Here is a 12141-nt window from a genome sequence, read left to right as displayed (position 1 = left end):
CTGAAGCTGGATAGTCAATAGGACCAATGCCTAAGTCAATACCACTCATCACCTGTAGCCAATAAAGTTGTGGCCTAATTATAGCCTATTAACCTAAATTACTGTGTCCTGTGTCTTTATTTCTACTGGTGGGAGGCGGGATCTCAACATGCAACTCTACTGAAACCTTAGTGAGAGGGAAAAACCAAAAAGGAACAAGCCTTTTAAAAAAAATGCCTCTCAGTATCTTGTTTTTTCTTGTTCAGTCTCTAATCAATTACCCTCTGAATTTCTAGTCAGGTCACAATATTTTATGGTACTCATGACAGTTTTTTGGTTTCCAAATAAGCCTTAGGGTTAAAACAAGATGAGGGGCTCCTGTCTCAGAGAGACCACAGGGGAGTTTAAAATAAATTGCACATAACAGTTGCAACATGTAAAATACAACATAATCAAATGGTGTGGATAAAGAGAGATTAAATTGCTCATAGTTTGGTGGAAAAAAACCAAAGGATGAAAGGATAATTTATTATTTCCTCTTTATTAAGCACTCCTTGCTGTTCAGATCAGGTCTCAACACGATGATGTAGCATTTGGGGGCAAAGATGGAGCCCAGTAAGCCAGCACTAGAGGCCAAGATGGAGAAGATCTCCACAGCCACCATGTATTTCCCCTTGGTGCTCAGGTACACTGGAACAAAGGAGATCCAAACACTGCAAAACAAGAACATGCTGAAGGTGATGAATTTGGCCTCATTGAAGCTCTCAGGCAGTTTCCTGGCTAAAAATGCTGCAACAAAGCTGATAATGGCCAAAAAGCCCATGTAGCCCAGGACACAGTAAAACAGGGCGGCTGATCCTTCGTTGCAGCCTAGAATGATTTCCCTCATCACAGACTGCATGTCGGAATCAGGGAATGGGGGAGAGGTTCCTAACCACACAATGCAAATGCCCACTTGGATAAGGGAACAAGAAAACACAATGGAGCTTGCCAATCTTTTCCCCACCCACTTCCTCATTCTGGATCCTGGTTTGGTGGCCACAAAGGCCAGAACCACCGTGATTGTTTTGGCCAGAACACAAGAAACAGTCACTGTGAAAACAAGGCCAAAAGTCATTTGTCGGAGCAGGCAGCTCACTCTTTCTGGAGGGCTGAGGAAGATCAATGGGCAGAGGAAGCAGAGCAGGAGGAAAGTGAGGAGAGTGTAGGTGAGGTCCCGATTGTTTGCTCTGACAATGGGTGTGTCCTGATGTTTAATGAAGATGACTAGGACCACCACTGTGAGGAGAGAGAGAGAAAGAGAAAATGATGCTAAGCTCATCCCCAGAGGCTCTTTAAAGGACAGGAAGCTGATGGTCTTTGGAACACATTGTGATTGGTTCCTGTCTGGATAGTGGTCCTTTGGGCATGCAAGACAGTCAACCATGTCTGGAAAGAAAATAATACATTCAGATTTTGGATGTGTTGGAGAGCAACTGCTAAAGCTTCAAGTATGGAACTGATAATGTTAAATTAGAGGTATCACACATATTTCCAGAGTAACCAGAATGAATGTGATGCATGAGAACTCCACCTCCATCTTTGTGGTGGGTTATGTGGTGTGTCCTGTGATGGCTTGCTCACTCAACATAAACCACATTTTTGTTGTTCAGAACAGGTACAGTCCATGACCATTTTGCACAGGGGTTCCATTCCCAGCCCCTTTCCACCCTCACGCCCTATGCAGATCCCATTCCAACTTCCTCAGGTGTACAATCACGTAACAATCAGACGGATGTTTATTTGTTATTGCCTGAATTAAGGAAGGTGTCTCCTACCAAGTCATATCACTGGTGCATTTAATTCAAAATTGCCTGCTGTATTTTAACCTGCGACAAAGATTACAGGATGGGTAACAAACCGATTCTTTTTAGGAGTGGGTCCCTAATCCTTTATGGGGGCTACCTGTCAATAGGTATGGAGGAGAAATTTGGTTTTTATTCCCCTTGAATGAGAAAGATATCTAAATTGCACTCCTTGAATCAAAACGTACACCAAAGTAAACATTCCCTTAAAAATGTGTACTTCTCTAAACATTTGTGATTCAGTTCTCCAATCAACCTTTGTATAAACATGCACAGGTTATCAATTATTTATTTATCCTTTTCCTCAACTTCTAACATGCCTTATTTTTGAAAATCGTATATCCTGTGTCTCTTACCCTTCTGGGGTGAAATCTTGCCTTGAGGGCATGGAGCACAACCATAGCAGCAGAATGGCTCCCCCTCCTCCTTCTCCTTCCTGGAACCAGGAGGACAACTTGGGTTACATACCGAAAGAGGTGGACCCTGCCCATTTAAAGAAATGGATAAACCATTTAGCACAGAGAAGTAAGTAGCAATTTTGGCTTCTTTTTTCTTCCAGCTGGCAGTAGGAAGGCCCCAAACTACTTATTCGAAACACAGTGCCAGGCTACTCATTTGGCTCTTGGTGCGTCAACAATTTTCAGGGGGTCCTGAAATATGTCAACCCTAGTATAATTGAAAAGTGTAGTAGTTTGCGTGTGATTCACCCCCCCCATTAAGTCTAAGAAATTCATTAGAAGAATGTTTTTGGCTGGTGCCTAAAGATTCAAATGGAGGTGCCTGCAAGCCTTCTTGGGGAGAGCTTATTCTTCTTCAATCTAGCAGCCCCTTTCCTCATTCTGCACTTGGTGACAAAGAATAGCTACACACAAGCTTCCACAGCCCCTACTTCCTTCACAACCACCAGCATTTCAACTGCAAGCAGCAAACCCCTTCTTCTTCCCAAGAGACTCATGAAATACACTGGGATCAAAAGAGCCCCAAGCCAAAAGCCACAATCCATATTCAGAAGCTGGACAAGACTGGCCTATGACAATATTCAGCACTAGTTGGGTATTGATCTGAGCCAGGAAGATCATCTTGTGATTTCTGCATTGCAGGCCAAATAGCCGTTGTGATGACTTCCAACTTAAGATTCTACAGGGCAGAGAAAGAAAATTTAGAATCTGGCTGGAAAGGCAGGTAAGTCCTGGACTGATGATCTGTAAGTATAATATCATTCTCTTTTCCTATCTCTCATAGATGTAGGAATTATGCCTCACCTGGTGAAAGCTTCTGTGCCACACCATTCTGTTGTCATCAAGGGTGAATTCCTGGCCTGCGGCAGCCTCCCCACCTACCCTTCCAACCTTGACTCTCATGAAGGAGTTATTTGGGAAAGTGACCAGGTTGGTGATATCAAAGCCAGCTTCTACTTCCCTGTTCGCACTGAAAGATACCGTTTCCCCAGCAGAGTTGTTAAAGGAGACACTCCTAAGAAAGGGGTGGAGCTGCATTGAAAGGAAAAGAGTAACTTTGAAATAATGCAAATATCTCTCCTTTCTCACATTCAGGATGCCTCCAGACAGTCAACACAGGCAGAAATGACTGGCAGAATCCGAGACCAGGGAGAATAGTCGGTGGAAGAAGATTGGAAAAGGTTTAAAGACTATCTACAGAAATATTGTAAAATCAAGGAATGTTAGAATGATGTTGGATAGAAACTAAGTGGTCTCTAGCTGTAATGCTACAAGGGAATATGAGAAAATGGATTATTAATAGGTAAAAATTTAATGTTACAATATTTTAAGAATGAAGACTAGGATGAATAAAGAGGGGAGGGATTTGCTGAATTAACAAATTGAACTGGAATACAGAAAAGGGAGGCGTGAGGAGGTCCGGGAAATAAGCAAATGAAAGATAAGTGATTGAAAGACTTAATTGTTTTTAACTATTTTTATTTTGTATTTTTCTTTTTTTCTTTTTTAAAATTTTGTAATATTTGGAAAACCTTAATAAATATCTTTTTTAAAAAACAGTCAACACATGGAGATAGTGCCATGCAAATATAATCTGTTTTCTGAGAAATGGTTTGTAGGACGAGCATTCACATATTGAGCCAATGATCTCCATTGTTTCCTATGGGGAAAATCCCAATGCGTGTCTGACCATGCTTGGATATCTACACACACACTCACTGCCCAACAATCCTCATATAACCAGCATGCTTGAGTCTAATAAATACATAAAGGGTTTAATGCAGGGGTCAGCAAACTTTTTCAGCAGGGGGTCAGTCCACTGTCCCTCAGACCTTGGGGGGGGCAGACTATATTTTGGAGGGGGAAAAGGAACAAACTCCTATACTCCACAAAAAACCCAGAGATGCATTTTAAATAAAAGGACACATTCTATTCATGTAAAAACACGCTGATTCCTGGACAGTCCGTGGGCCTGATTTAGAAGGCAATTGGGCCAGATCCAGCCTCCGGGCCTTAGTTTGCCTACCCATGGTTTAATGTCATAGAAAAAAGTGTTCTGACAGACTTGGCCTATGTCCCTTCCCCTTACCTTGGGAAGAAATGGGCAACAAAGCCTATTGTTCTGCTCACTCTATATGTGAACTTCGTGCATGGGGAGTTCTGAGCTGCTCCCTGCAGCCACATGGAATTAAGAAGTCTGTTTTTCATATAAGAATGTAATCTGAAACTACTTTTGAACTTAGAAGAGTTTTGTAAGTAAACCACATTATGATCTGCTAAGCTTGTGATCTATTTTTGTGCTAGGAAAGTGGGATTTTCTGGAATTCACTGGAAAGGGCATATTTTAAGGTTTTACATCCTGTATTTCCATGCTTCTGTTTGCTGCATGTTTTCCCAAACACACAAGGAGGTTGCTCACAAAAAAAACTGGAGAGTGCAGGATTGGGTCCTCCTGCTTAACGCTGTAAGCAGAACAGTCTGATTCTTCACTGAGCTGGTCCTGAGTGAACAGCTTCTCCGCACACAAATGGGGAATGTGGAGATTAAAATTTTTCAGGGTATTGTTTTACATATCACAGCCTATGTAAAATAAATGATATCTCATAATAGGAATTACCTGCCAAGGCCGAAACTCCTGCATCTCTCCTTCCACCGCTGCCCTGTATTTGGGTCCAGGCAGGAACATGGCATGTAGAGCATGTGCTATGGCATAGACAGCAGTATAGAGACTGTAGCTGTGGCCAGACATGGTCATCTCAAAAGCAGACGAAGGGAGATTTTCCAGCTTCTCCTCTCCAGTGCAGGTTCCACTGGCCTGCTCCTCTGTACTGGAGTTTGGAAATAAACAGAGAAATACCTGTGCCCAGAACTGCTTGACAAAGCCATTTCCATTTGCCTCAAAAGGATTTTGTGCCTGAAGAAATGCTTTGAATCCTTGTACCACATTTGAATGAACTGAAAAGGAGAGGGAACCCCGGGAGGTTTGCATATCCAGGCTCATTTGCAAGGGCGGAGCTGTGAAATCCAGTTGTGCCGTCAAAATCCACACCTTGCCATCAGATGTCTTGGTCACATTTTCCATTTCACCTAGTGCTACCATTGTCTGCAAGGCAATTATGGAATTTGTTCCTCCATAGACAACCACCACCTTGGCTTTACTTTCCATAATAGCTTGATAAATTTGGATCCAGTGGAAATACATGGCATATAACTCAGCCAAATATGTTTTTTTCAGGTTTGTCTCTGCGAAGGCCAAGCAAATACCTTTTTGGGAGAGGAGAGATTTCAGGGTCTGAATAAATCTCTCCCCACTTTCTGCAGTGAGCAATCCAACCCACGTCCAACCAAAGTGCAGAAGTAACTCAACAATCCCAGTGTACTGATGGGCTTCATTGGGCACCATCTTGTAGAAAGAAGTGGATTGGCTTTGACCAGCATCCTCTGGGGCAAAGGAGCCATAAGTGAGCTAAAGGGAAATAAAGGAGCATCATGTATAATTGCAAAAGTACTCTGTTTGTGCATTCAGGGCCTGCCCACCCAGGAGGCAAGATGAGCAAGTTGCCTTAAGAAGGCAGGTTCCACAAAGCTGGGGGGGGGGGTAGCAGATTGCACCTTGTGTTTCTCAGCTTCCAACTCCTTCTCTGCCACCCCTGCATGCCCAATTTCCTGCACTCCTGCTTTCCTCTCCTTCCCCCTCCTTTTCTTTCTTCACTTTGTTCTCTAAGCTTTCCTGTGTTGCTGCTTTCCTATCCTCTGTTTCTCCCCACTTTGCTTTACCACAGCATTTCAGCTGCTGATTTCATGGCGTCTTCCCTTCCCTCCCCTTCCCTTCCCTCCCCTCCCCTCCCTCTCTCAAACCACTAACACACAGAATCCCCATCAAGTTGTGTACCCAACTGGAGTACTGTGTCCAGTTCTGGGCACCACAGTTCAAGAAGGACACTGACAATCTGGAACGTGTCCAGAGGAGGGCAACCAAAATGGTCAAAGGCCTGGAAACGATGCCTTATGAGGAACAGCTAAGGGAGCTGGGCATGTTTAGCCTGGATAAGAGGAGGTTAAGGGGTGATATGATAGCCATGTTCAAATATATAAAAGGATGTTATATAGAGGAGGGAGAAAGGTTGTTTTCTGCTGCTCCAGAGAAGCGGACACGGAGCAATGGATCCAAACTACAAGAAAGAAGATTCCACCTAAACATTAGGAAGAACGTCCTGACAGTAAGAGCTGTTCGACAGTGGAATTTGCTGCCAAGGAGTGTGGTGGAGTCTCCTACTTTGGAGGTCTTTAAGCAGAGGCTTGACAACCATATGGCAGGAGTGCTCTGATGGTGTTTCCTGCTTGGCAGGGGGTTGGACTCAATGGCCCTTGTGGTCTATTCCAACTCTATGATTCTATTATTCTAAGTCCCAGAATGTGTGGGCAACTGACTCCTGATTGGCAGGCTTCCAGCTTTGCAAGAGAGCAGCTTCCGTCTTCATCCGTCTCCAGTCATGAAGCAAAAGTGAGAGGGTGTCAGTCAGAAGAATGGAATTCGGATACATGTTTTTAGGTGTGTGTGGATAAGGGCAGGATCACTGTCTCTCACAACTATTTCTCTATTATTCAAATCCTTTCCGGATAGAACACATCGTGGTGAATGAGTGTGAAACCCCCAAGACTGTATCTTACCTGGGGAATCTTGTAGATGCCCAAGATGTTTGCCAGGTAGATGGAGGTATCCAAGTCCAGTCCCCCAATAACTGCCACCAGGTGTTTCTGGATGTTGCACTTGTAGTTGGGTCTAAGTGTGGAGGGAAGGTTCAGAGCAGCCTGGTAGGTCATTCTTTCATCGAAGTAACTGTCATAGATGTGGAATCCCAGCGTAATATTAGGCAAGATCTTGGGGTTCTCATTGATCTCCTTGACAGCAAATACCAAAGCCAGAATATGCTGGTAGTTCTTTGGCACAATACTGCAACAAGAATTTCATGCTGTATCATTGGGAGATAGCCTACGCATTTTTTTTAATGGGCTTCTTTATGATTATTCAGTTTTTTTAGTGTGAATTGTGCCCTAATATACACATATGTGCAGAAGAAATTCCCCTAAAACACGGGTCTGCCCCCATTGCCTTCCAAATCCAGCCCAAGGACGATCCAGGAATCAGTGTGTTTTTACATTAGTAGAATGTGTCCTTTTATTTAAAATCCATCTCTGGGTTATTTGTGGGGCATAGGAATTCATTCATCCCCCCCCCAAAAAAATATAGTCCAGCCCCCCACAAAGTCTGAGGGACAGTGCACCAGCCCCCTGCTAAAAAGGTTTGCTGACTCCTGCCCTGAAAGAATGCATTGTAGTCCATTTCTATTCCACTTGCACTAATATATGCATTTTTAGTGACACTTTACTTCGAGATATTCATTTTAGTTTATATTGCTTGGATGGAGAACTGCATTGAACAATTTGGTAAAGGTAAAGGTAAAGGTACCCCTGCCCGTACGGGCCAGTCGTGTCCGACTCTAGGGTTGTGCGCCCATCTCACTTAAGAGGCCGGGGGCCATCGCTGTCTGGAGACACTTCCAGGTCACGTGGCCAGCGTGACGAAGCTGCTCTGGCAAGCCAGCACCAGCGCAGCACACGGAAATGCCGTTTACCTTCCCGCTATAAAGCGATACCTATTTATCTACTTGCACTTAGGGGTGCTTTCGAACTGCTAGGTGGGCAGGAGCTGGGACCGAATGACGGGAGCTCACCCCGCTGTGGGGATTTGAACCGCCAACCTTGCAATCAGCAAGTCCTAGGCACGGAGGTTTTACCCACAGCGCCACCCGCGTCCCAATTTGGAGAAGTGTGAATTTTAAATGATGGCTCCTGTATTATTTTTGATATATTTTTAGAAGATTTTGGGGGGGGGGTAGTTTAATATTTAAATATAAAGTTATTTGAATTCCCCCCCCTTTCCAATAAAGCATATTGATATTTACTTTAGGGTCTTATCATATACTTGACAAAACTTCTTGAAGATCCAAGAGATGCTCTTGCTGACACCAGCCTCCAAAGCCTTTTATCTCATAGCAACTTTCCCAAGCCTCCACTTCTGTCCAGTTCACTCATGAATTGGTTTAGCAGCTAGGAACAATTTGCCTCTGACCAGAAAACTCCTCAGATTAGGTTCCTGCCTGCTTGGACAGCTGAGCTCCTTTAAGAAATGTGCTTTTTTAATGTTCTCCTGGTAAGAACTGAGCAGAATTTTAGCTTAATGTAGGGTTCATTCAGACTTCCCCTAGTCCTGTCATTTTCTTCCCGGAAAACCTGATCTTTACCTCTGAAATGGAACTCAGAACCTCTCCCAGCTGACAGTTAACTGACATTTCTTCACTGATCACTACCTTCAGATGAATACAGTCAGAACATATCAGATCCAGGCCCTGTCTATAAATTATAAACGCATTCATCTACCCTGATTGAGATGAGAACATTAGCGGCTCTTTGAGCACCACCTGAAAGGAGAGGTGAACCTTTAAGACCCCTCACACGAGAGTTTCTGAGGTGAAGATTAAGAACAGAAAAGGGCTTTCCATCTTAAACTAGGGAGGTTTAATCTGTAAGTCCCCCTCTTGTTAAACTCTCCTTGGAAGAGATTTGGTGGGATGTGGGGAGGAGAGAACACATCAACAAGACCAGGTTCTCTCATCTCACTGTCACATTCAGATCTGCACCTTCCTTCTTCCAAGGCAACTTTTCAGCTTTGTAAATACCCCCCACCATCTGCCTTGATGTAAATCCCACTGAAATCCATGGAACTAGCTTATGAATTGACCAGGTTAGAGCTGCGGGGTATTTCAGTGTCATTTGATTATTTGACATTTCAATTATTTACACAGTATTAAGAAGTTGATGGGTAGTTAGCCTTTCTGTGAAGTCTTCTTCGTCAACAGCAGTAAGGAGGTGGGAAGTAACTCCGCCAACAATAAGATGACCAGGTTGGTAGTATTCATGTGGAATTCTGGACAGATCATGGACAGTGCAACTCATGGTATGTTTGACCAGCAAATGTGGCAGATGAAAGAGAAGGGGCACAATAAACAACAGCATATTGAAGCACATATTCGTTCCCATCAAGCAGCCTTATTTCCACCCAGCACATGAACCTTGCTTCACAACCACCTGTAGTATAATATTTGTCCTTATCATGAGCAGCACTTCTCTAACAATTCACAGCTTAAAACCCTATTTTACAACTTGATTAAGAGAACAGTAAGAATCCTTACTCTTTCTCTGTCCTCTCCCTTGCAAAGAATGGGAAGAAGAGATTTTCAAACCAATGTTTTTCAATTGGTTAGTATTCTCTGGAAATCTACTGAGACATTATCCAAGGTAGACATAGACATGCTGAGAGTGGTAATTATAGGTGACATAATAACAAGCTTCCTTTACATAAGGAACATCTGAAAATGCCAAACAGAATAATAATAACCCTGTAGTAGATAGGTAGCCGTGTTGGTCTGCCATAGTCAAAATAAAAAAATTCCTTCCAGTAGCACCTTAAAGACCAACTAAGTTAGTTCTTGGTATGAGCTTGGTATGAGCTTTCGTGTGCATGCACACTTCTTCAGATACCTGAAGAAGTGTGCATGCACACGAAAGCTCATACCAAGAACTAACTTAGTTGGTCTTTAAGGTGCTACTGGAAGGAATTTTTTTATTTTGAATAATAACCCTGTTTCTGATGTTTCATTCAAAGTTCTTTCTGACTGTTTATGGGACGACAAAAGGGTATGCAGAATTAACAGCAATGAGGATGAGAAGAATAGTGGGCCAGTCTCTTATCACTGCTGACCAGTGGAAATGATTACTCTGACCTCCTAAAATTTCCCACCTGAACACCAGTTCATTAGTTTTCGGAACAAGGCAAAAGAATGGTGAAAACGACTGAGTTTTGTAGGTGGTTTGCATTGGAAGCTGGGGAAAATAGGAATAAAAAAGAAGAATGCTCTGGATGTCAGGATCCAGGTTTAGGACTCAACCTCTTGGTGAGAGATTCCCACAAACAACTATTTGTGTTCCTGATAGAATAGCACCTCACAACTAGTTGGTGGGAGTAATATAGAGAAGTAATAAATAAAAAGTAGTGAATGGTGGTATTTTCTATAAAAATGGAGCTTAAATTCACTCATGTTCAAAATGCTTTTACTCCAAAATATTCACTCAGATGCATTCTGCCCCATCTGATGAAAATAAATCCATTAAAAATACCAAAATTGTTATTCATTTAATTCTAAGTTTAAAAAACCCTCCGGGGTGGTTTAGCATATATTGCCCATGACTACAGGCATCCCCCACTGCACATGAATAATATCAAAATAATTTATGAATAATATCAAAATAATTTAATTAATACCCAGAAATGGAGAGAGAGAGCTGGAGAGTTCTCATGGCTTGTGAGGGCAGAGACTGGAGGTGCAGCAGGGGGTTGTTTATGCTGCTCAGCCCCCCCCCACCTGACAGCAGAAGCAGCAACTTTCCCCACACATCCTCCAGTCAGCCCCCAAAATTCCAGATGTGGGTATTTTAGGTGCAGTATTCCTGATCTGGAATGGAGAGAGAGAACTATAGAATACGTTCAAAGGGATTTAGAGGGTGCTCCTGACTTATCCAATCTTCATTTATGTGTGGGGGCACTTGAACGTAACCCCCAAGTAAGTGGGACTCGCTGTAGTAAAACCTCTGAGACTGGCTAATCATGATTAAGGTAAAGGTAAAGGTACCCCTGCCCGTAGGGGCCAGTCTTGCCAGACTCTAGGGTTGTGCGCTCATCTCACTCTATAGGCCGGGAGCCAGCGCTGACCGCAGACACTTCCGGGTCACGTGGCCAGCGTGACAAGCTACATCTGGCGAGCCAGCGCAGCACACGGAACGCCGTTTACCTTCCCGCTGGTAAGCGATCCCTATTTATCTACTTGCACCCGGGGGTGCTTTCGAACTGCTAGGTTGGCAGGCGCTGGGACTGAACGATGGGAGCGCACCCCGCCGCGGGGATTCGAACTGCTGACCATGCGATCGGCAAGTCCTAGGCGCTGAGGTTTTACCCACAGCGCCACCCGCGTCCCTTAAAGAAACCTTACTGAGAGGGAAAAACCTAGAAAGGAATGAGACTTTTAAATAATAATAATAATAATAATAATAATAATAATAATAATAATAATGCCTCTCAATGTATTATTTTTTCTGTTCAGTTTCTAATCAATTACCCTCTGAGGTTCTAGTCAGGTCTCAATATTTTATGGTACTGATGGCTGTTTTTTGGTTTCCAAATAAGGCTTAGGGTTAAAACAAGATAAGGGGTTCCTGTTTAAGAGAGACCATATTTTGGTTTTAAAAGAAATTGCACAAAACAATTGCAACATGTAAAATACAACACAATTTAATGGTGTGGATACAGAGGGATTACATTGCTCATATTTTGGTAGGAAAACCCCCACAAAAATGAAAAGATAATTAATTATTTCCTCTTTATTAACTGATCCTTGCTGTTCAGATCAGGCCTCAACACAATGATGTAGCATTTGGGAGCAAAGATGGAACCAAGTAAACCAGCACTGGAGGCCAAGATGGAGAAGATCTCCACAGCCACCATGTATTTCCCCTTGGTGCTCAGGTAGACTGGAACAAAGGAGATCCAAACACTACAAAACAAGAACATGCTGAAGGTGATGAATTTGGCCTCATTGAAGCTCTCAGGCAGTTTTCGGGCTAAAAATGCTACAACAAAGCTGATAATGGCCAAAAAGCCCATGTAGCCTAGGACACAGTAAAACAGGGCAACTGACCCTTCGTTGCAGCCTAGAATGATTTCTCTCATCATTGAGTGCATGTCA

General features: G+C 43.2%; 1 protein-coding gene across 1 annotated transcript in view; it reads right to left on the bottom strand.

Moving 5' to 3' along the window:
- Window positions 1–416: 416 nt before the first annotated feature.
- LOC308570947 (uncharacterized protein) overlaps window positions 417–12141 on the bottom strand; it is a 114887-nt gene continuing 103162 nt past the window's right edge. Inside the window, exons 17-21 of the mRNA XM_081166007.1 lie at window positions 6953–7235; window positions 4899–5747; window positions 3086–3313; window positions 2180–2306; window positions 417–1407 (exon numbers count right to left, since the gene is read on the bottom strand). Coding sequence (XP_081022133.1) covers window positions 509–1407; window positions 2180–2306; window positions 3086–3313; window positions 4899–5747; window positions 6953–7235 — 2386 coding nt within the window. The 3' untranslated portion in view covers window positions 417–508. The remainder of the gene's footprint in view (window positions 1408–2179; window positions 2307–3085; window positions 3314–4898; window positions 5748–6952; window positions 7236–12141) is intronic.

This window comes from Podarcis bocagei (genome assembly GCF_964188305.1).
Source record: "Podarcis bocagei genome assembly, chromosome: 13".
In the NCBI taxonomy this organism is placed as follows: Eukaryota; Metazoa; Chordata; class Lepidosauria; order Squamata; family Lacertidae; genus Podarcis; species Podarcis bocagei.
Note: the sequence above shows the minus strand (reverse complement) of the source record. Positions and strands in the feature narration are given on the sequence as shown.